Source organism: Anastrepha obliqua, chromosome 1 (genome assembly GCF_027943255.1).
Source record: "Anastrepha obliqua isolate idAnaObli1 chromosome 1, idAnaObli1_1.0, whole genome shotgun sequence".
Classification (NCBI taxonomy): domain Eukaryota; kingdom Metazoa; phylum Arthropoda; class Insecta; order Diptera; family Tephritidae; genus Anastrepha; species Anastrepha obliqua.
In genome coordinates this window covers 76087641-76109323 of record NC_072892.1, presented here as the reverse complement: position 1 = coordinate 76109323, position 21683 = coordinate 76087641, and the positions used below count along the sequence as shown (strand labels likewise).

General features: G+C 36.7%; 1 protein-coding gene across 3 annotated transcripts in view; it reads right to left on the bottom strand.

The window, feature by feature from the left end:
* Positions 1-3857: 3857 nt before the first annotated feature.
* Positions 3858-21683, bottom strand: part of LOC129235464 (protein distal antenna) — a 43031-nt gene continuing 25205 nt past the window's right edge. The window contains exons 1-2 of one of the 3 annotated variants that reach the window (XM_054869328.1): positions 6892-6938; positions 3858-6094 (exon numbers count right to left, since the gene is read on the bottom strand). In XM_054869328.1, the coding sequence (XP_054725303.1) occupies positions 3894-6041 (2148 nt within the window). In that variant the 5' untranslated portion in view covers positions 6042-6094; positions 6892-6938 and the 3' untranslated portion in view covers positions 3858-3893. Of the gene's footprint in view, positions 6095-6295; positions 6327-6891; positions 6939-21683 lie in introns of those variants that run through there. The other 2 variants (XM_054869329.1, XM_054869327.1) reach the window with 2 other exon arrangements.

Genomic DNA, 21683 nt, shown 5'->3' with positions numbered 1-21683 from the left:
CAAATAACATAATAAAATATAATTCCCATCATGTCAATGAAAGAGCAGTTTAAATGAATATATTAACATACTGGCCCTAACCAATATTAATTCGTACCTGTACGGTTTCATTCAATATTTGTATTTCAAACTCATTGTAAGCATCTTCTTTATAAGTGTATTCAATAGAACCTTTACAGCACTAATTGAATGCCAGAAAGAAATGTATATAAGATAAATTGTTCCTGTACCAAGCACAATAGCTACATAAAAGCCAATAGCAATATTTATAGTAAAGGATTTTTCTGTACGAATATAATCGATTCTATAACAGTTCAACAGTGTATAGTATGTATAAGAAAGTTTTGATTGCGTACGTGACCTGGGTATAATTTTTTATTTATTTTTCAAAAGTTTTTTTCTGGTACATTCGAACTTTACATAGCTTATTGGTTCTTTATTATTAATTTTTAAATGATACTATTTAAAAAGCTCAACACGGAAAGTGGCAATTATTAATTTCTAAGGCTAATATAAACTTATATTAGTGACATCACCTTTAGTATAGACAGCTGCATCTGCACCCTGCACTTTATTGATGCAATGGATTTCCAAAATTCTTCAATGTTTGCTCTTAATTCCAAAACAGTTCCCTAGATTTATTAGCCGTTTCTTTATGAGTGCCCATAATGATTCGATGAGGCAAAGGTCGGGACTTGACGAGGGCCAGTCCAAAATATCAATAATATTTGTCAGAAAGCAGTTTTTCGTGATTTTGGCAATATAGGCCTAGGCACGGTCTTCATGGAAAATAAATTCATTCATACGAAGCATTTGCACTGCTTGAGGTAAGTTAGTTTCCAACAAATTTATGTTGTCCTGTGCTTTAATTTTACTTTCCGCCGCATACAGTGCCTATAGTAATCTTCGTTTATCCCGCATGACTCTTAAACTGGTATCACTTGTGCAAACATAAAATTTCGATTCGTCATTAAAATCTAGTTTCGCATATTTTTCGTCAATATTAACACCTTCGTCTTTGGACAAAACCGTATTTAAAGGCTTCTGTTTGACCTAAACAAAAAATGCAGTGAAACTTAAAACTTACAATCACAGTTTTTATAGATTTTGTCTGGTCTACTGGCGGGCCACTTGATTTCCAGTTCTGTCAGACAAATTTTTAACTGAATTTCGTCGTTTCTCCTTAATAAGAGAGCGACCACGATTACGCGTTTTGGTTTCAGTGAAACCATACTTATTTCAACTTAGGCTAAACTTTCCATTACTACCCCGATATATTTGGATTGGGGGCGGAGGAGGAGGTGGCGTGGCATCGCCCAGAAAGAGCAAGGTCACACCATTATAACGATGAAAGTTCCAACCTACCCGGGGTCCCTATAGAACCTTAAGGAAAAGCTTAAAAATTAGGTTTTTACGACCGTATTTACATCTTGTACTAAAATATCGTTGAAGAGAAATGACAAACACAAACTAACTGACGCAGCACGTTCAAATTTTGACAGGAGTCAACTGACGGATGTCTGACGGATGTCTGTTGACAGGAGCAGTATTTCTTTTTCAGTAAAGAGGTCAGAAATACAAAAAGTCACGGACTTATTGATCCGCCCTCGTAGAAAGCATTTAACTTAGGTTTTATAATTCATACTACCTATTTATAAAAATGTTGTATTATCGTAAATAAAAAAAAAAATTGTTATTTTAATTAACACTTATTTTATAAATTTTTTTTTGTTTTTGCAACACGTATATATGTATACAGGCGAAAAATATAATATTCAGTACTTGTAAAAATATGTATTTAAAATTAAAAAAGCGTCATTTAAAAAAATTTTTTTTTGTAACATGTATAATATGTATATTTCAAACAAAAAAGCGCCGCATGCAAAAATTTGGACTAAACATCACGCGATTTTTATTCCAAATTTTCAGTATTTGTAAAAATATATATATTATTTAAAATTAAAAAAGCTCCTTTTTATAATTTTTTTTATTGTGTAACATGTATATATGTACATTTTCAAAAAAAAAACGCCGCAGGTTAAAATTTGGAGATTTTTTATTTCAAATTTTCAGTATTTGTAAAAATATTTTTTTGGTTTGTGTAACATGTATATTATATATAAAAATTTTTAATTAAAAATGCGCCACAGGCTAAAATTTGGAATGAAAATCGCGTGATAATATGAAAATATTATTTTATTGCGATTTTTTAGTCCGAATTTTCACTATTTTCGAAAATAATGATATATCGAAGGCCAAAGGTTAATTTAACTCTTTTAAAAACCACAAAGTTCTATCGAAGCTCGTTGTTGGTTGACTGGATTTTTTCGTTTCGCTTTATTCTTTTCTCACTATCGTTCCTTTGACATTTCGTCCCGCACATTTATTTTGCACGGTATTACAAACGTTTAAAATTCGTAGTATTATTGAGTAAAAATAGCTTTAACTCAAAACTTGCGTTAATAGAGGGTTTTATAAGTAAATATTGTTACTTTTCTGTGTTTGCATTTAAGTAAAATAAGCGTCTGAATTTTTTCCAACTTATGCAAAACAGAAGCATTTTTAACGTTAAATGTTGCTATTAATTCTTAATAATAATTTATAAAAAATACTAGGAATCAAAAATCTTATATAATATATTTAGTCACTACATTCGTGTCATAATTTTCAAATTCAGTCATCGCACTTAGCCATATAAGCAAATTTATCGTGGTAGCTATGGAAAGCCATCCCTCAACTTTTAATAACATATGATATTGCTAATTTTAATAAACATAATCCCAACACAATTTCTGAGTGTGTTTTACCGGAATTACATTTTTTTACCATTATATTGCGAGTACTTATACTAGTAGGCTTACCACGTACCATTGTCGATGCGAACTCTATACATATATGCAAAGCAAAATATAACCAAAAATAACATAAAATTTGCATATGAGTCTGAAAACGGTAGAAAAGGAAACCATTAATCGAATTTGAAGTAATTAAGTTTATGTCAGTCCTATGAATGAATAATGGCTTTAATGGCTTTCTGTGTAGAGGTTTTTAAAGTAGTAACGCGCGAAAATTGACTGACCTTTCAACTATGTAGTATACATTCTCAGGAATATAAAATATTTATAAAGAGGCTCACAATGAGTTTGAAATATAATATTTATGTATTTGAGAAAAAAAATCGTAGGCGTACGAATTAATAGTGGTTAGGATGTTGGGAAATATATACTTATGTGTTAGTAGGAATAAAAATTATCTTGAAGCTAATGTATTGTTTATTTAACAGCTTTTTTATTGACATTATAAATTAAAATCCATTCAATTCGACTCTTACTCTGATCGTAGCGATATTTCCAAGTAATTTCATAACCGTGTTACTTATATTGATCAATAACATCCACGGTCTAGAGAATACAGAAGGTAGCGCCTTCCGGAAACCGCTACTTTATTTTTAGCAAATTTGGCAATTGATTGACGTCAGTACAGAAAATAAACAAACGTTTGTTTACCAGTTACTTGTGAATCCTTTTTACAGTACTTAATTCAATAAATACTTTAGCACTTGCCAAATACCGCTTACTTAAGTACGGTGCCGTGCCAACAATTTATACTTGTGTATGTGCGTGTGTGTATATATAATTTCATGTGTTTAATTCAATTGCTTTCGTGTACTCTGACTCTTCTTTTTGTTTGATTATTTCCTGTACTGACGTCACCGCCTTTGGCAAGACGTAATCTTGTATTCTTCATTCTTGAATAGTGTCCACACTACAATATAAGAAAATTGAGTTCTTTGACAAAGACGCATTATCTAACCGCAGACTGTGAAATCCATTATTTGAACTGGTTTCCTTATAAATTGAATTTTCCTTTTTCCCTCTTAATCTTGGTTGTTCCTATTTGCGACGACGTACTTTGTTCATACGATTATTGTCCTCTACAATAGTCACTCCAGTTGCATTAGAACTTTCGGATCTTCTTTCTTTGGTGTCATCTATACAGTTTTCCGTGTTAGGTTCGCAATTCGATTTTAAAGCTGAGATAAGAAATCTCAATTGCATTAAATGTGATGCTGTGATTCGAGGATTGCTGCAATTTTCTAACCACTTAAGGAACTTCTCACCATGTTCTATAGCTTCAGAGTTACCGCCTTTGTTATTGAATTCGAAAACTTTCAAGCGTTCTTCTTCATCTGATTTATTGGAATGATTGTTGTTGACATTGTCATCGCTGTTTATCCGATTATTGTCGCTTGTATAGCTAGCATTTGACTCACTGGTGCACCCATCCGCCTCTGGGCTTTCACTTGTCGGAGTTGTTGCTTTGCTAAGTGATGCCACCGAGGGGTTGTTATTGATTTTGTATAACAAGTTATCCAAAACGTCTTTGCATTCTGCTATACTAGTAACCCCATCTTCCTCCCTTTCGTCGTAGAACGGTGAGTTGGGAGCATTAGCCATAGATAGATCATTCGGGCTATGTACTGGAGTTGGGACTAGGCTTTCTTCTGTATTTGGCCTGGGTGATGAACTGCCACCTGGTGGTGTTGAAATTGGAGAAGATGGTGCAGACATATTTGTTATCGTTTTAGCTGATAGATCTTCGGGTTTATTCGTAGAGTCCGCACTTTGAATGCCACTACAATGAGTATTGTTTATTGCGATAGAGCCTTCTATTGGAGAGCTATCAACATTTTTAGTTAGCTGGGTAAAGAGAATGTTTTCCAGATGTGTTTTTTGGGAGGTCAAATTTGTCGTAGATGTGGCAGTTTCGCTGTTTGTCGGAATGCTTACATTAGAAGAAGTTTGTTGTTGATGCATGGGAGTACTGTGAAGAACGGCCGCTGCTGCTGGCGCTAGCGAGTTAAGGCTAGCCCCCAGGGCTTTGCACCAGTTAAACCATGCAGCATTCTTATCATCCAGACTAGCGGAGGGTGTCGAGGATGGAGTCAAAGGCGCGGAAGCATTCAATGATGTGTTGATATGGAGTCTTGCTGATTGTTGCGGTGTTGGAGAACGTATCGGAGGGCTGGAAGCCCCAATTGGGGGAGCTGTTGGTACTGGGTAGATGTTACTTAGTCCCAACATTGCCTGTTGGGATTTTAACCAATATAGCAACGGATCATCAGATAGTGTTGTTAGTGATGGTACACAATTTCCGAGTGATGGCGCGAGCGATGGACTAGGACATTTAATTTTATTCTTATTGTTATCATCATTTTGGCATAAGTTTAATCCATAATTGGAATCTCCAGCGGAAGTAGGTGTTGGAGATTTTTGTTTCGCCCAATTTTTGACAGATAATCCCTGCTGCCGATCTCCGCATTCACTATGAGGACTTTGTAATTGGGGCTGGGGCTTTGTTTTCACATTACGCAAAGTGCTTGCCGTGGCCGCCAATCCATTTATTCCAGACATTGCTGCTAATCCAGGATTTAGGTGAGCTAACAAATTTAAATTTGATGTAAGTTCATTAAAACTAATTGCAAGAGGGGATTGAGCCAAGCCAGATAGTCCCGAGAGATGAGATAGACTATTAAGTGGGGTTATGGCAGCAATAGCTGGATCTGCTTGTCGTGATATATCAGCAGCAAATACCTTATTTTTGGCAGCATTACTGAAAGCAATATAGTCTGAGGACAAACCATTGAATCCAAGCTCTGACAAACTTTTGTTTGAACTATAGTCTGGGCCATTTAGTTGAGATCTTTTGTACACCAGTTCATCATATTTAATTTTATTTGAATAATTGTACGGTAGCGAGCCACCATCCAACTTTTGGCGCTTTTCTGGAAGCATTGCCGCTGATGCTCCCAGTTTTTCTGCTAATGAGTCGGCCGTTATTTTATCAGTTTGACGTGACATGAAGCGTAGCTTGTCTTCATTTTTACACCAACCACGTAAAGTGGATTCCGGAACTCCAATATCACGAGCCACCGAGGCTTTGGACTCTCCGTCGTGTATTCGCTGAATGGCATGGATTTTATCACTCGGGGTCAAGCTCCGTAATGGACGCTTGCCCTTCGTACTCATGCGGATATTCATATGGGAATAGCTGGATATATCCAACTTGAGGCCGTTGTCGAACAGTTTGAATTCTGCAAAAAAGAAAGGAGTAAATTATTTTCAGTATAAACAGTGTAAATTTCTTTAGAAGGCATTCGCAAATTTAAAAAGTGTGCATGTTTTCTTCCACCTAATACATATATCTATGTACATATGTATATGCATATGTATATATAGTATATATGTATGCTTTAAATACAAAGAGGTCTAATTCGCTAGCAAAATGCACATACCATGCTTATTGTATACAAGGGTTGTTTTCTCGTCGAAAGCGTACATGACAGGCAAATATGTCACAGAGACGCCACCCACGTCCAATGGAAATGCGTTGTACTTTTAAAATCCTTACATTTAACGATGTCTCGTCAGACTTGGATATTTAACCGTCGACAGACGCACTACAAGATTCGTAAAGAATATAAGCAAGATAAAGCAGTTTTTCGACTACGCACGCCCCCACATAGGTAGATAAGTGCATGCAAAGTGTATACGAAAATTTTTTTGCTGGGAAATCATTGGCACTGGCACTGTCATATCAAAAGTAACGCCCGCTATTCTGCCTCATCAAAATTTGCATACACCCACGCTGGAATGCAGGCACAGCGTGATGCTTTCAAGTGGAACGAAGACAATGTGAAACACCGAAATGGAAAATGCTAATTGGTGCGCTTCCTTCGACACTGCGTTGTATTACCGCGTGGTTACCGATGCGGTGGTCATAAGTCACTTCGCGAAATTACGAATGAGCAACAAGCAAAATTTCGTCGGATATCCGTCGGTTCCGACGTCGCTTTTGTGTCGCGTGAATAAAGATTTATGACTTGTTTACCTGTATTCACGGTTTATTCCTTGTAAACAGAGAGTCATGCAAAGAACAACCCTAACGCCAGCCAAAGAGCAGCACACTTATTCGAAGTGATTCGTCGGCCAGGTTGTTTAGTTCAACTCACAGTAGAACAGATTAGCCATCACGAAAACAGGTACGCACAAGTCGCATAGGGGGTGCATACATTTACGACAAACTACTTTATATTGCAGTAAAGACAATGCACGAAAAGCAACCACGTGCTACATATTAATATAAGCTCCGCCCAATCATTTAGAGAGACCTCACAGAGAAACTGTTTGTTGTTTTCAAGTTAAACGAGCGGCATATCAACATGTGATGTGATGTTAGGATATGCAATTTCATGTGCTATTGAAAACTAAGAGAAATGGTAGGAGCATCTCTTACTTGAGCTTTATTGCAGAGAGCTTTTTTTATAAAGAGTTTTGGCCTAATTTCTCTTAATATGAGCAATATGAGCCGCCACGTGTTTATTTATTAATTTAATGTGAACTATGTGTATGTATACATAATATCTTAAATTAATAGATTATTTTCCACACTTCATCTAATATTTGTGCGTGTATGTCGGGTATCTAATAATTGTAAGTATAAAAGAAGTTAACAATTAATTGTATCCCATTTTCCCAATAAACAACTTAATCAAAAATAATAGAAGAGAGGTCTGCGTACTTCAATGTCATAAACAAACTATGTATGTAATTGGAGAGGAAGAGGAATTAAATTGTAAATAAGCACATCAAAAAGTGTGTAGCAGTTAATTTAAATAGGGATATACATAAGTAAAATCTAGCAGTAGTGAAAGGAAAAGAAACAAATCTTTGATGATAAAAGTGCACCCAATGTTTATTGATATTTTCGATTCTCGAGAGTTAGTCTCTCGCACAGTTTAATTAATATATTAATAATTATTTTTAATCCAATTGTCAGTCATTTCATTTTACGTTTCATATATGTATGTATATACATATGTAAATAAGTCAAAAACATTCAAAAACCCACCAACAAACGATGCATAAACTTGAACTACGTGCTTTTCTCTGAAACGAAAATACAAATACCCAGTTTTCTTACTACCTGATCTGGTTTAATTGGTTCATGCTAGTTTATAAAGAACTTGTTTTGGTAAAAGGAGTAAATAAATTCTTCGTAAAGATATTTCAATCATACTTTTAAAATACACTATAGCTTTCACCAAAGTGGGATAGCGAAGTGAAGGATACTAGAGAGTAACAAAGAACTAATAGTACTAGTTTCCACTAAATCAGTGTGCAGTGTTATAATATGTGCCGAATATTTATTGTCAATATTAGGTAAGGTAACCTCCGAGTGTCTGAGATAATATTTTCTTCTGGTCTCATGCTTGATATAGAGTACAGCTCCCGACTTTGTTCCCTCATTTTCGAACAGCCCAGGCAAATGAGCAACGAGTACCCACACACCTGTAATTCGAGCAATACCTTTGATTATTTTGACTTTCTTGAGAATACTTTTATTACTGTTTTCCAAATTATTTATACACAGAGATTCAAATAATTCCAAGCCCGAAAATTTCGCACAAACATTTAGCAGCTGGGAAATGAGCAAGTTTGGAGGCAGTATCGAACTACTCCCACTGTTCGATGCCCGAATATCTGGAGCACTAGTATAGAGTCATTTATGTACATGCGATTTCACGAATGTTGCAGAAAATCTAAAAAACGGTTCGGGGCCCAAACAAGTGGAACATTAATATAAAAACTAATTTTACTAATATTGTATTTACCTCTATTGACGATAGCATATAATAGTATTGCAGTGATAGTCAAGCTGAGCTTGGAGGTGTCCCATATATTTTTCCAGATAAACTTTATTAACCTAAGTATTCCAAACACTTCTGGTTGATTCCCATAAGGAATAAAAAAGCCCTGCTCCTGATATGACATCAAACCTTCAAGGTCATGATTGTTCAAAAAATCTCAACATATAGAGGGATTTTAAAGCCACCCAAAAGGAACAAATCTAGGGTGGTACATGAGTAAAGCATTATCCCATAGTCGGTATCTACCAGAAATAACCATATTTTCTTAATTTAATTTTGAATGGGTAGTTTTTAAGCGCTAGTCAAGAAAGAAACAAAAAACAATTCTAATTGGACCTGTTGTTTTCTCGGTATCAGGAGGTCGAAGAATCGACCGCTGGCCAAAAACCGTCAAGTATGTAAAAAAATCTTTCTTTTATACTTTTTAAAGCTCTAATTAGGTGCTTTTACTTAACAGAAGAACAGTTATTATAAAACAAACTAATATATTGATACATTGTTTTCGATATTCATTAAAGGATCTAGTATTTATATAGGTGCTGTAATATTAACAAGTGAATATAATACTTTTCTTGCATAAATTACAGCACCGATATTTATTTTCAAGACTTCTCATCACGGCGTATATCTCTCTATTATCCATGTATTGAACATTGCGTTACCAAGAATGCTAAACCATATTGGCTGTCACCATTTCTTTCCGCGTATATCCAAATACATCCTCATGTAGATTTACGTCACCCATGCCATGATTATATTCCTGAATAATTAAATTAATGATCCAATGCTGCCCGCATTTCCTTTTTGAAAATCGAAGCCCGTTCAGTAAGCATATAGGTGATGATGAAAATAAATGTGAGTGCAAATATTATAGTACTTGGAGCTAGATACGTAACAGAGCAACTTCAAAACAGTGCGCCAAGACCGATGCTCCTATCTTTATGAACTTATGGTAAAAACGGCAACTTAAATACAAAACGATTCGGTTTTATTTTGATGAAAAATTTGCAAGAGTGTCGGTCAAAATATAAACTCATACGTTCATCTATTGAAATTATATGCCGAAAAACTTTGTATATTTTATTGACAGCACGAATAACGAGGGAACTTTGGCGAATCGGTCTGCTGTACGTATTTAAATCAGTATTATCATTAGTATTCAGATGTAAAAACCTTTTAATTATTTAGAATCGATTACGACTCATCGCTTGATTCACTATTGGAATTCCAATGTCGGGTCAAGCAGACCAACAATAATGGTCAATATGTGGCAAGAAAAAAACATCACGACGCACACCACAAATATGAGGAGGAGCTTGGCAAAACACAGAAAAAAGCGTGTACGCGCCAATTATGGCAAGGTATGATGCCCCAAGATGCACAAAATACCAATAAACCTACGAATTTCTATTGATGTAACGTTGATGGTAGCATTCTGTAGATTTACAAATCCATTTGTGCAGTGTGTTATCAAAGCACAGCTAGAAAATGTAGCGCGGAGATTTACAGCCTGCAAGAAAAATTGAATATACCTGCATATTGTTACAAATTTTGTTACGTTAAAATCCAAATAAATTTCTCACAATAAGTCCTCTGAGTTCGAACACTAGAATGCCAAATACAAGTCCCAAATTAAATGGCAACGCAATTTACTTGCTCATTACATTTTGTTTATCGCTTACAAGTTCATCTTACATCGGAATACCCTATATGCATGCACCTTGGCTTATATACATTTGGTTAATAAATATCGTAATTTCTAGGCCTCGAAGCTCGGATCTTCTGATGAGTTCTGTTGTTGTAGCAGCTTACTAAGCCCTGTTTGTGTGATGTAGTCACCTCTTTTCGGCTAATGGTGCTCATACTCACCGACGTTACCGTAGTCCCTGTCTGTTGTCCGTCAGATACACACAAAATTGAGCAAACCTTGAGCCCATAGAAAATAGCTGCTCTCGTTTGGTTACATTTTTACACAATATATCGGTTTGTGTGGGTTTGTGTTTGGCAGTTTCGTCGCAATGTTGTCATTCATATATTATATTTGCATACATACTGTTACGAATTTTCGTACGAAAAAATTTAAATAAATCTCTTACGATCGCTGGATTATTGAATAAAACACAAAAATTAATGGCAACGCACTTGTTTTACTTTGTTTCCAAAACTTTATTTCTAAATCTACACTCTATTACACATGTTTAATTTCTAACTGAATACCCCATCCGCATGCACCTCGGCCTTAACTTAATAACTATTGTAATTTCTAGATCTGGCAGTTCGCATCTTCTGGCGAGTTATGTTGTAGCAGCAACTTACTAGTCATCTACGTGTAACTCATATGGCGGTAGACCCAGAAAGCGTGCACTGCCTCGGTATTTGGTGCCACCATCAAGGCTAATTCATGTTTTCTTTTGGCCTTTCGTTCGCTCTTGTTGCCAGTCGGTTCGTGATTGTAACACTACTTTTACACACATCTGCGTTACCAGTTACAATTTTTCATTGTATAAACCAAAGTCAAAAACCAACAAATGCAAATAGTTAATTATCTATAATTAACATTATTAAATAGCGTTTTTAATATTTTTCATAGAAACCTAAATTTGCCGAAGTTTGTTTTGTTAATGATTTCAAAATGTACTGTTTCGCAACACTTTGAGTTGAGAGAGCAACCAGCTGACACGTTTTCTCGGAACATTCAAAACTCTTCATTTACACACGTACACGACACGGTAAGGGAACAATTGTGAGTTTTAATTTACATGGCGCTCTCATAAGATTGATCGTGTCAGCTGACATGGTTTGTATTTAAGAAAGTGCATAAAAAGGAAAAAATTAAATTTTGTTAAAAATAAATAAATAATTGGCACGTACAGTTCTGTTAGGTGTTTCGCCGAGATCCTCCTCCTATTTGTAGTGCGCGTTCCACAATTGGAAGGCCCTAAAGTTTTAAGCCGATTCCGGTAGATGGTTTTTTATGAGAAGCTCTTTCATACTGGTACTGTGCTTTTCTAAGCCTCTTCTGGACACTTCATCCATCCAGAGGAAGGTGGGCTCATTGGAAACAAGTTCTGCCAACTTTTTTATAATGAGGTCTGCAATGTAATCGATTGCGTCGGGACTATTCAATAATTCTCCCTGCTGTAATTCTTTAGCAAACGCTAGCTCTTTTCAAAACATGAGTTCCGTTTAAATCACCACATCATAAGAAATAAAGCTTTGTAAATTCTCCATCTCGATCTCGGATTGCGTCAAATACTCTATCATGTCCTGACTTAAGCGGTATCTATTTCATGTCATACTACCATAGTCCTGAACATACCGAAGAAAACTCTTGAGCGAGTTGTTGCTCATAAGCAGTCTATTTTGAAAATTAAATGTTTTTTCTACAAATTTTACTTTTCCTCCACTTTTAGTCAAAATTTCTAGAGCAAGTAACCCAGTGTCTTGCTAAGGGAGCCGATTTGTCCAGAGAGAATGAGAAAGCTGCTTACTGAGCAAACCTTTTATTATTGAATCATGCTGTCACGCTATCTGCTGTTACCATCAAGGCGAATGCGTGTTTTGTTTCGGTATCCCACTCGCTCGATATTGGTGTAAGTTAGTTCGCGAAGTTTCACCATTCCAACAATATACATATAAGCAAGATGAATTGAGTAGTGGAGGCGGTTCCATTAGAAAACAGTTACTTTTTTCGCGAGCACAAATGAATATAAAGTCTCCAAATGCAGTTCTTTGCGTATTTACGCGGAAGACGCCGCGGCTGGCAAGTATGTATGTGTGCACATAATTTCTTGTGTTTGCTTGTTTCCATTGCTTTCGCCTACTTTTCTTTCTCACAAACAAGTAATTCCCCTTCCATTTTCTTGTTTATTATTAATAAACTCTTACGACACAGCGATTTCGGAAGGCGCAATCTGTTTCTCCATCGTCCTTGATATATAAGCTTATACAGAATATATATACATACATATGTAAAGGGTTTGCTAATAACAGGTGTTATTTTGAATAGCCTATCGCTATACAAAGATAATTAACAATTTTTTATGGCCGGAATTGGATGGTATTGATCTGACCATTAACCTTTTACGGGAAAAGTTTCCGGACCGTGTTATCTCTCGAAGAGGTGATCACAATTGGCCATCGAGATCTTGTGATTTAACACCTTGTGACTTTTTTCTTTGGTGCCACGTGAAAGGAATGGAATTCGTGAGGCTATCGAGGACATAGGGCAGCCACTTTGCAAATCGGTTATGGAAAATTTCATGAAAAGGTTATTGTTCTGTAAGCGTGGTCGTGTGGGTAATTTGCCTGATGTTATTTTCCACTATTAACGGCATACCTTCCTCTTTATAATGAAATAAATATCCGTTTATTTATATTAAAAAATAGCATTTTTCTTTGAAATTCACAATAACACCTCTGTTTGGAAAACCCTATATAAGAAGATAACGATATCTCTAAGCTCGATTAACTTCACGAAAAATTTGCATGCGAAAGCAGCAATAAAGTTATCGAGTAAGATTCGCCGCTAGTGAGTATGGTTGTACCTCATTAAACTGGTATAACTCACTGCCCTACAAAAGCATACAATTTAAGGCGGCTCTATTCCCGCATTGCCAATATATGTACATATGTACATATGTTCATTTATACCAGTTACATCATCTATTTCCCGCATGGCGAAAAGAAGAGGACTAATGACTCAGACGCTTTCCAATGTCAGTTCTTCTATTTTGACTGCTGGATGTTTCTTGTGTATTTAAAAATTGTTGAGTTTTCGCCATACCGTGTCATGAAAGTCTTTTTTTTATCCGGTTATTGTGTCACTTATTCATCAATCACATAATCCAGTGTTAGAATTTTTGTAGTCTTACTTTTTACAGTTCGTTAGCAATATTCTTTATCACTACACAGTACTTTTTAGTACAATTTTGTGATGCATATTTAAAGGTGTTGCCAGACTTAACACCGCAAATTTAATAGATTCTAAAATACTAAATCTAAAATCTTTAATTCATATTTAATAATCTTAATTTTTGTAAAAATCGATCAGCCGATAACACAGAAAATACAGGGTTGTACGGCAAAAAGTATATAAATGTGAAATTATTTTACAATCTCGGATTTTGGAAAAGATATTTTGCATGGTTTAGGGTTTGTTATAATGTAACATGGGTAATTTTAGGCAAAGTATAAGACTTATTTAAGGAAACTTGGTGGAGATATTAGGGAGTGGTTCCGGAACCTTGTTTTATTCCGGAAATAATAGTTCTGTAATTATTTGACTTCAAAGGGCCCCCGGGAACTTCACTATAATTTGACCCATTATATATATTTTTCTGAAATTCACTTAAATTCAAAAACAAAACAAAAAAATACACTCACTCGGGTATTTTTACTTATTTTTATACTGGTATTAGAGATATTTCAATGAAAAGTTAACGCAAATGCGCTTACCAATATCATCATTTTACAATTTAACACAGTATAGTGTTGTCGGATGCATGCAAATGAAAATAAAAATATGAACAAAAATAAAGTATTTCAGTTCAGTGTTGGTCATGACGTTTTAATTTTTTGACGGTTTAATTTTTGGTTTAATAGTTTTAATGCGAAAAGAAGTTCTATGAAAAAATTCTACAAATCTATAAAAACTCTTCTAAACGGCGCTCCTGTAAAATCAATTTTATATGTTTATATTTTCGAAAATGCTTCTCAATACTAAACTAAAACAAAAAAAATGCATATTTACAAACAACCCTCCAGTGAGCATCTGCAAGCGAACTTCGTTCTTATTTGAGGTGTCTGGCAACATCAACGTTTAGCTAAATTACAGCTAAACGACATTTTTAAGAGCGACAAAAATGCATTGTTGTATGAAACGTAACAAACAATGAACTGAATATTGTTGACAGATGACAGACGAAAAAAAAAGACATTTGGGAAAGTTTAAAAATACTCCTAGCGATATCTATGGACTAATAACTGAAAGTCTCACTTCATAGGTATATACCTGTTGATGGAGCGAGAATTTTTCGCATTTCCCATTTTATCATCCAAATAGGTCGTAAAGCTCACAACTTCAGAGTGGCAGAGGTTTTTCAGTCTGTCGGCATGCAAGCGTTCATGCTTTTTTTATGACAGTATAAACTGTTTCTACCTCCAGATCTCTATGTACATAAGCCTGAGTTTCTTTTATGACATAGGGCCTTTACACAGCGTCTTATTACTTCTGGAACGGTTGTATAACACTAACATTTTGTTTATAAGTGTAGCCTCAGAGTTGAATCCCGTGCGTTTACATTGGTTGTTGTTGTTGTTCTTGTAGCAATAGTTCAAGCCCCGTCAGTGTAGGGTATGTCACCGGTCTTCTCCGTCTGGCTCATCTAAAGGTAGGCCCAGGAAGCAAGCTGCTTCGACAGGTTCCGATGACGATTATTATCATTATCAATTTCCACTGACTGTTCTGATTCATCCGCAATTACATCATTTAGAGGAGATCTTGTATCAAATTCAATGCTTGAGTCATTCCGTGTAATTTTGGTTTCACCCACTGGTGGTGTTACAATGTTAATTTCAAGCAAATTTTCCGTGTGATTAGATCTTACAATTTCTTCAAACATTAAACCACTAGCATCAATATCTTCATTCCAAGTCTTAGCTATAAATCTTCGATTACGTCTAAAATGATTATCAAATGGATGCCTAATAATGTATGATCTACCATTAATGTTGCCAACTATTCTGCCATAATGCCATTGCTTTCCATTCTTCTTGAAGATTACCAAATCACCAATGTTAAGTGTTGGTAATGACTTCGCATTCCGTTCATAGTAGTATTTTTGCCTCATTTTTTTATTCTCAATTTTCTTCTGAATTTCTTTTTCTGCGATATTGTTTCTGACACGAATTTGTTCCGATACTGGAAGACCCGTTTTATTTAACCGCCCAAAGAATAATTCCGATGGAGTTGTTTGCAAATTTGCAACCGGTGTTGTATTATATTCCATTATTCTATACTGAAATTTATTAACTTCATTTGTCTCAAAGCATCGTTTGAGAATGTTTTTTGCTATGGCAACACCCTTTTCCGCAAGTCCGTTCCTCTGAGCGTACGTTGGACTTGAATATCGCACTTGAATATTGAGTTTTCTACCAAATTGTTCAAATTCACCCGAGTTAAATGGAACATTGTCTGATTTTAGAATTGTTGGGTATCCAATCTTGTCAAATTGTTGACACATTACATCAATTAGGTGTTTGGACGTTTTGTTATTAACCGCAATTGCAATTAAATAGTTGGAGTATGCATCGATCATTGACAAGTAGTCACGATCAGCATGCTCAAGCAGTCCGTCGAAACGATGTGATACGGATATTTTGGACTGATTTCCTGAACCAATGGCTTTTTTTGATTATTCCGTTTAAATTTTTCGCAAACACTGCATGTTGAAACCAATTGTTTGATTTGATCGTTCATAACCGGCCAATAATATAACATTCTTGTACGTGCAAGCGTTTTTTCTATTCCAAGATGTGGTGCATGTAACCATTTTGCCATTTTGGCCTATAATTGTTTTGGAATGACCAATCTGTGATTCAGGAACACTAATCCATTTTCAAAATGCAATTCTGATTTAAGGTTATGAAATTATTTGCAATAATCATTCAAATGATGATACCCCGGCCACCCATTAACTATAAAATGACAAATCCCTTTAAGATCATTATCTGATTCCAATAACTGTCTGTAATAATTATAATTGTCTTCCGACACAGGCAGCTCTTGTGACAGCATGAATTACCCCAGACATTACGTCCAATTCCGATGCATCATTAAATTGCGCACGTGACTGACAATCCGCATTTAACATGTTTTTTCCGGGTTTATAGATCACATTTATTAATGGATATTTTAATAAGAGCATTAACATCTTTTGTAAACGCATAGATACGTCATCGATATCACATTTGACAAGTGTTTCCAATGGTTTGTGATCACTTTCAACTGTGAATTCACGTCCATAAATGAAGTAATGAAATCTGTCACATGCAAACACAATAGCTAAAAGTTCTTTCTCTATTTACGCCCATCTTTATTCATTCTTTGCCAATGTTCTTGATGCAAAGGCTATTAGATGCCCCTCTTGAATCAGAACTGATCCAAGTCCATTTTCCAATGCGTCCGTTTGAATAACAACGGGCTTATTTGGATCATATGTATCCGATGTAATAATCTTCAATAATTCCGATAATTCCCCTTCATGCTTATTATTCCATTGAAATTTCACATCTTTCATGGTTAAATTTCTTAATTCCGACGTTAATTTGGACAGATAGTCCAACGATCTCTTTTGTTTCGAATTGAATTTATTCACGACGAAAGTCACCTTTTTTTCCACATTGCCATGTGAAATCCCTTGCTAGACAATTTGATTTGTGATCTGGTTTCCAATCACTACCGCAATTGAAGCAGAAACGGCGCTTACTGTTATTGATTGAATCAACCCTTTCCGATGAAATAGCATCAATTGTTGGCTTTTTGGATCCCAAAATATTTTTGTTAACATTTGCTGATTCAAATGTTTTGCAAATGTCAAGTGTTTCATCACATCCATCGAGTAATTTAAGTTGCAACTTTTTTTCATAAACACCAGTCATAATACGATCACGCAACATTCGATTTTTATATGAAATTCCACATGCACAGTTGAATTCACAGCGATCGATTTGTGCACGAATTTCCGTTAAAAATTCATTGAATGGTTGTCGTTCTTTTTGCACAATGTTATTAAACTTGAATGATTCCATTGTGACATGTTTTTGCGGTCGGCAATGATTATCAAATGCAGTTAAAACTTCATCCAATGTTCGCTGTACCGTTTCCTCAACCTCACGCAGTGGCTCTGGATCTGTGGCTGGTAACGTTCGTTTTTTCGTTGTTGTTCCAAGTAATGAATTCTGAGAGCCGTCATTTGGAAATAATATATTATAAACATTGGCACCTTTTGTACCAACTAAACACAGTACAGTTGCTATTTTTGTCGATTCTGGTTAACCATTTTAATTGTTGGCAATCATACAGGGTTTGATTGAAAAGTAATGAGCCTTCCCAAGCGAGCAACCGAATCGGCTGGTGGGGGAAAATGATCGTTGGACCTTCCCCTTCCACTAGAAACTAGTCCCAGTTCGCTGGCAACAGCGGTGCAGTCAACAGCGCTCCGCGCGTGAAAGCTGTTTTAAAAGTGTGTTAGGATTTTGTAGTGGCGAAAATGCAGCGATCGTTGGAGCAACGTTACTCGATCAAATTTTGCGTAAAGCTAAACAAAACGAGTACCGAAACCATTGGGCTACTCAAGGAGGCTTACGGGGATCAATCTCTGTCCAGTGCCCAGATAAAACGGTGGCACAAGTCGTTCAAGGAAGGCCGGGAGAACGTCGAAGACGAACAGCGATCTTGAAGGCCTTCGACGACGCAAACAGACACCGCCTTCCTGTGCACCTCTACATTGGCCAAGATGGGGGTTTCGGTGCTTCTCCACCCTCCTCACAGCCCAGACCTGTCCCCTCCGGACTTCTTCTTGTTCCCGCGCTTGAAAAGAAAGCTGAAGGGGAGGCGTTTCGACTCCATCGAGGCGATCCAAAAAACTGTGACAGACGAATTGAACGCGATTCCGGCGGATGAGTTTAAAAAATGTTTCCTGCAGTGGAAGGACCGCTACCAGCGGTGTATTAACGCTCAAGGGTCCTATTGTGAAGAATATTAGTTGTATAAGCCAAAAGGTTTAATAAAACTGCTTAAAAAAAATAAGGCTCATTACTTTTCAATCAAACCCTGTATATGTAGACCAAAAAATCACGATTCCAATTTTTCCATTCCGATAATATGTTTGTACAATCGAGCTCTCTCAATTATTTTCGTGCCTCTGCCATTTTGCAAAAATATCCGTGAAAATCAAAAAATATCCAAGAAATATACCAATAATTATGATCTCCGATGAATGTTTTATCCCGATGAATATCGTTTTTTATCCTATGATTTAAGTTTCTTGTGAATTTTCCAGATGAAAACGAATTACCCTAAAATGTGATTCGTGCTATCTACGATGCAATCCAATGCTCCAATGATGAAATACACTTTTTAATGAAACTTACAAAAATTTAATTAATTTATTCCGGTGATTGTTTTATTTTTCTGTTGTGAAGCGTTTGTTCGATTACTTCTAAGTAACAAGATGTTAAAATTAAATAAAACATATAATTTTAATTTTAGACAAATATTATATTTTAGTCTTGTAAGCGTTGTATTCTGTATCGTGGTTGAAGCTCAACTGTCTCTGTCAAATACATAATGCGTACATTTTAGATTTTGACATTTGACGTGTGAACACGTCCTTAAGTTAATACCTATACATTGAACGTATGCAAATAGCATAACTTATTACAACTCGAACCAGTGGTGAAATTTCAGGTCTTCAGGTGCTGTTGTTATAGTAGCATAAACATTCCCCATACTTAAATACGGGGAATGCTGCTGCAGTGACAGTCCTTGGCCGGATATAAATCCGGGTCGTTTCGGTTACGTAGGAAACGGCTGTTGTTGTAGCAGCATAAGCATTCCCCATACTTACATACGTGGAATGTCTTCAGGTGCTCAACCCATTTGGTTCGCTTGTGTTGATCTACCATTTGCCGGATCTCCAACTTGAGATCGCTTGTGCGGGGATCCCCGGGATCGACCTGGCATAAGTGGTCACACTCATTTGCTAAACTGGCTGCTTCGGCGGGGAAATTAGGACATATGTCCTTGAGCCTTCCAGCGGGGATGAAGCGAGCCGCAGCAGCTGTAACCACCTTGCGGGATCCGCGTTCGCCTGCGCGGACATCAGTGGTTATGGGAAGAGCGGTGAAGGTGTCTTCGGTGAATTCAGCGAAGCCGGTCCAATTAGCTTTGTTAAAGTTAATATAGGATCGGTGGTTCGCGGAAACAAAGTCGGCAGGTCTCTCAATAGAGACAATAATGGGCAAGTGGTCTGATGAAAGCGATAGTATAGGTCACCAGGTTATGCTATTTATCAGACCAGTCACCTACAACCAACCGGTTTTCACCTCTGATGAGCGCACCTATATCAAGGTGATATCCTGCCGGGCAGCAGGTGACAGGGGGTATATAAATGCTAAACATTTCGAGGTCGGCATCGCCTGACCGGACAGCTATACCTCGACTTTCTAAGGTGTAGTCCCTGCGGTAGATGCCTTCATCGATGAGACGATATTGCACTGTGTGGTGACCACCACCGTTGTCTCGCTCGCGATCATGTCGGTGCACGTTATAGCCATCCCTGGTAATCCGAGAAGAGCTGGCGTGCAGCTGGTTTCTTAGACCGCAGCTATTGGGATACCGTGTCGTCTCATAAAGTCAACTATCTCGTCAACCTTAGTCGGTAGTCCGTTGCAGTTGAATTGAAGAAGCTTAAAGCTGTTGATGTATCGGACACCTGCTGGCGGGGGCAACATGTGGCCACATACCGTGTGGACCACTCCCTATGTGACCTAAGGCCTAAACAGGTCTTAAGGTGGCTCCACCCGTTGCACTTATTGTACCTAACCGAGGTGGAGTTCGGGGGAACCGTTTGTGGCACACGCAGTATTTGGAGTAAGATTGCTGCAAGCAGTTGCTCTTTTGACGTAAGAGGTGGGGTGATATGCGGTTCATAAGACAAGGCTAGTTTACTGGGACCGCAGCCCTTAGTCAGAAAAACCCCGAGTCATTCCAGTAACGTAGAACCGGTCGCCCTGGGAATGGCACGTTGGTTTCAGTACTTGCTTGTATAATAGCAGCTTGTATGTCGAGAGCATCGAACGTAATCCTAGTAGGCAGCTTATCTGTCGATATGTAAGTTGCAGGTTTTAAACTAAAATTGAAGGGGCTGCATATCCGGCAGATTTCTAAAAATTATGATTACAAAGTTAAAACTTTTTTAAATTTGGTAAATTTTTTTAATGGTGAACAAATTTTGAAACTTGTTTATAAGATTCTTGTTTTTAATTGAAAGTTATCGAAAAATATTGCATGAAATATACTGCGAATATTGTAAAAACATGAAGGGTCTTAATTAATGTTAGCACGAGTGTAAAATTTTGAGGGGTTCCGAAATGACTCTAGAGCTATACGCTAATGGACTTCTTATCTTGTAATTTATAGGAAAAATGTAACAGCAAAAACTTTACCCATACATGTACGGGGAGTGCTGCTGGAGGACAGTCCTTGGCCGGATATATAGTGAATTCGGGTCGTTCTGGTAACGTAGAACCAGCTGTCGGGGAAAGGAATAGTCCAAAAAAAAAAAAAAGAATTGTCCAAAACTTCGGGATAGCCATCAGAGCCGTCTGCGATTTTTCTATTACTTTCGTTTGGTTAACACGCGTTTCCCATAGAGTTTTTTTTGACTTTGTCTAACAGAAAAAAATTAAAGGGAGCCATATCGGGTGAGTTCGATAGCTTTTGTATTCGTTTCGATCTCGGTCAAAAATGCTCGGATAATGATGGCACTGTGCGATGGTGCGAAGTCCATGAATTGTTTTTTCAAAAATCCTTTACTTTTGCGAATTGCCTCACGTAAACGTCTCATAACACTCAATTACTAGTCGTTATTAACTGTTTGACCTTCTGGTAAACATTCGTGGTGTAAAATACGCCTGATGTCTGTATTGCTGATGTCAACGCAGCCCCTTTTTTCGTAATATTCAGGTCCATTGGGACCAACATTGCTCTCTGATGGTTAATTTGCGGCTATTTATCTACTTTTCTTTTACTTTATTGATGTTCTCATCAGTTTTCGATATCGACTACCTGTCACTACTTTCGTGACCCTCGATGGACCCACTATCTCTTGTGAAGCGTTCATGCTGCTCGAAACGGCTGCTGCCAATATTTCTAAAGAATGTATCCCAATATTTCTAAGTTTTTTGC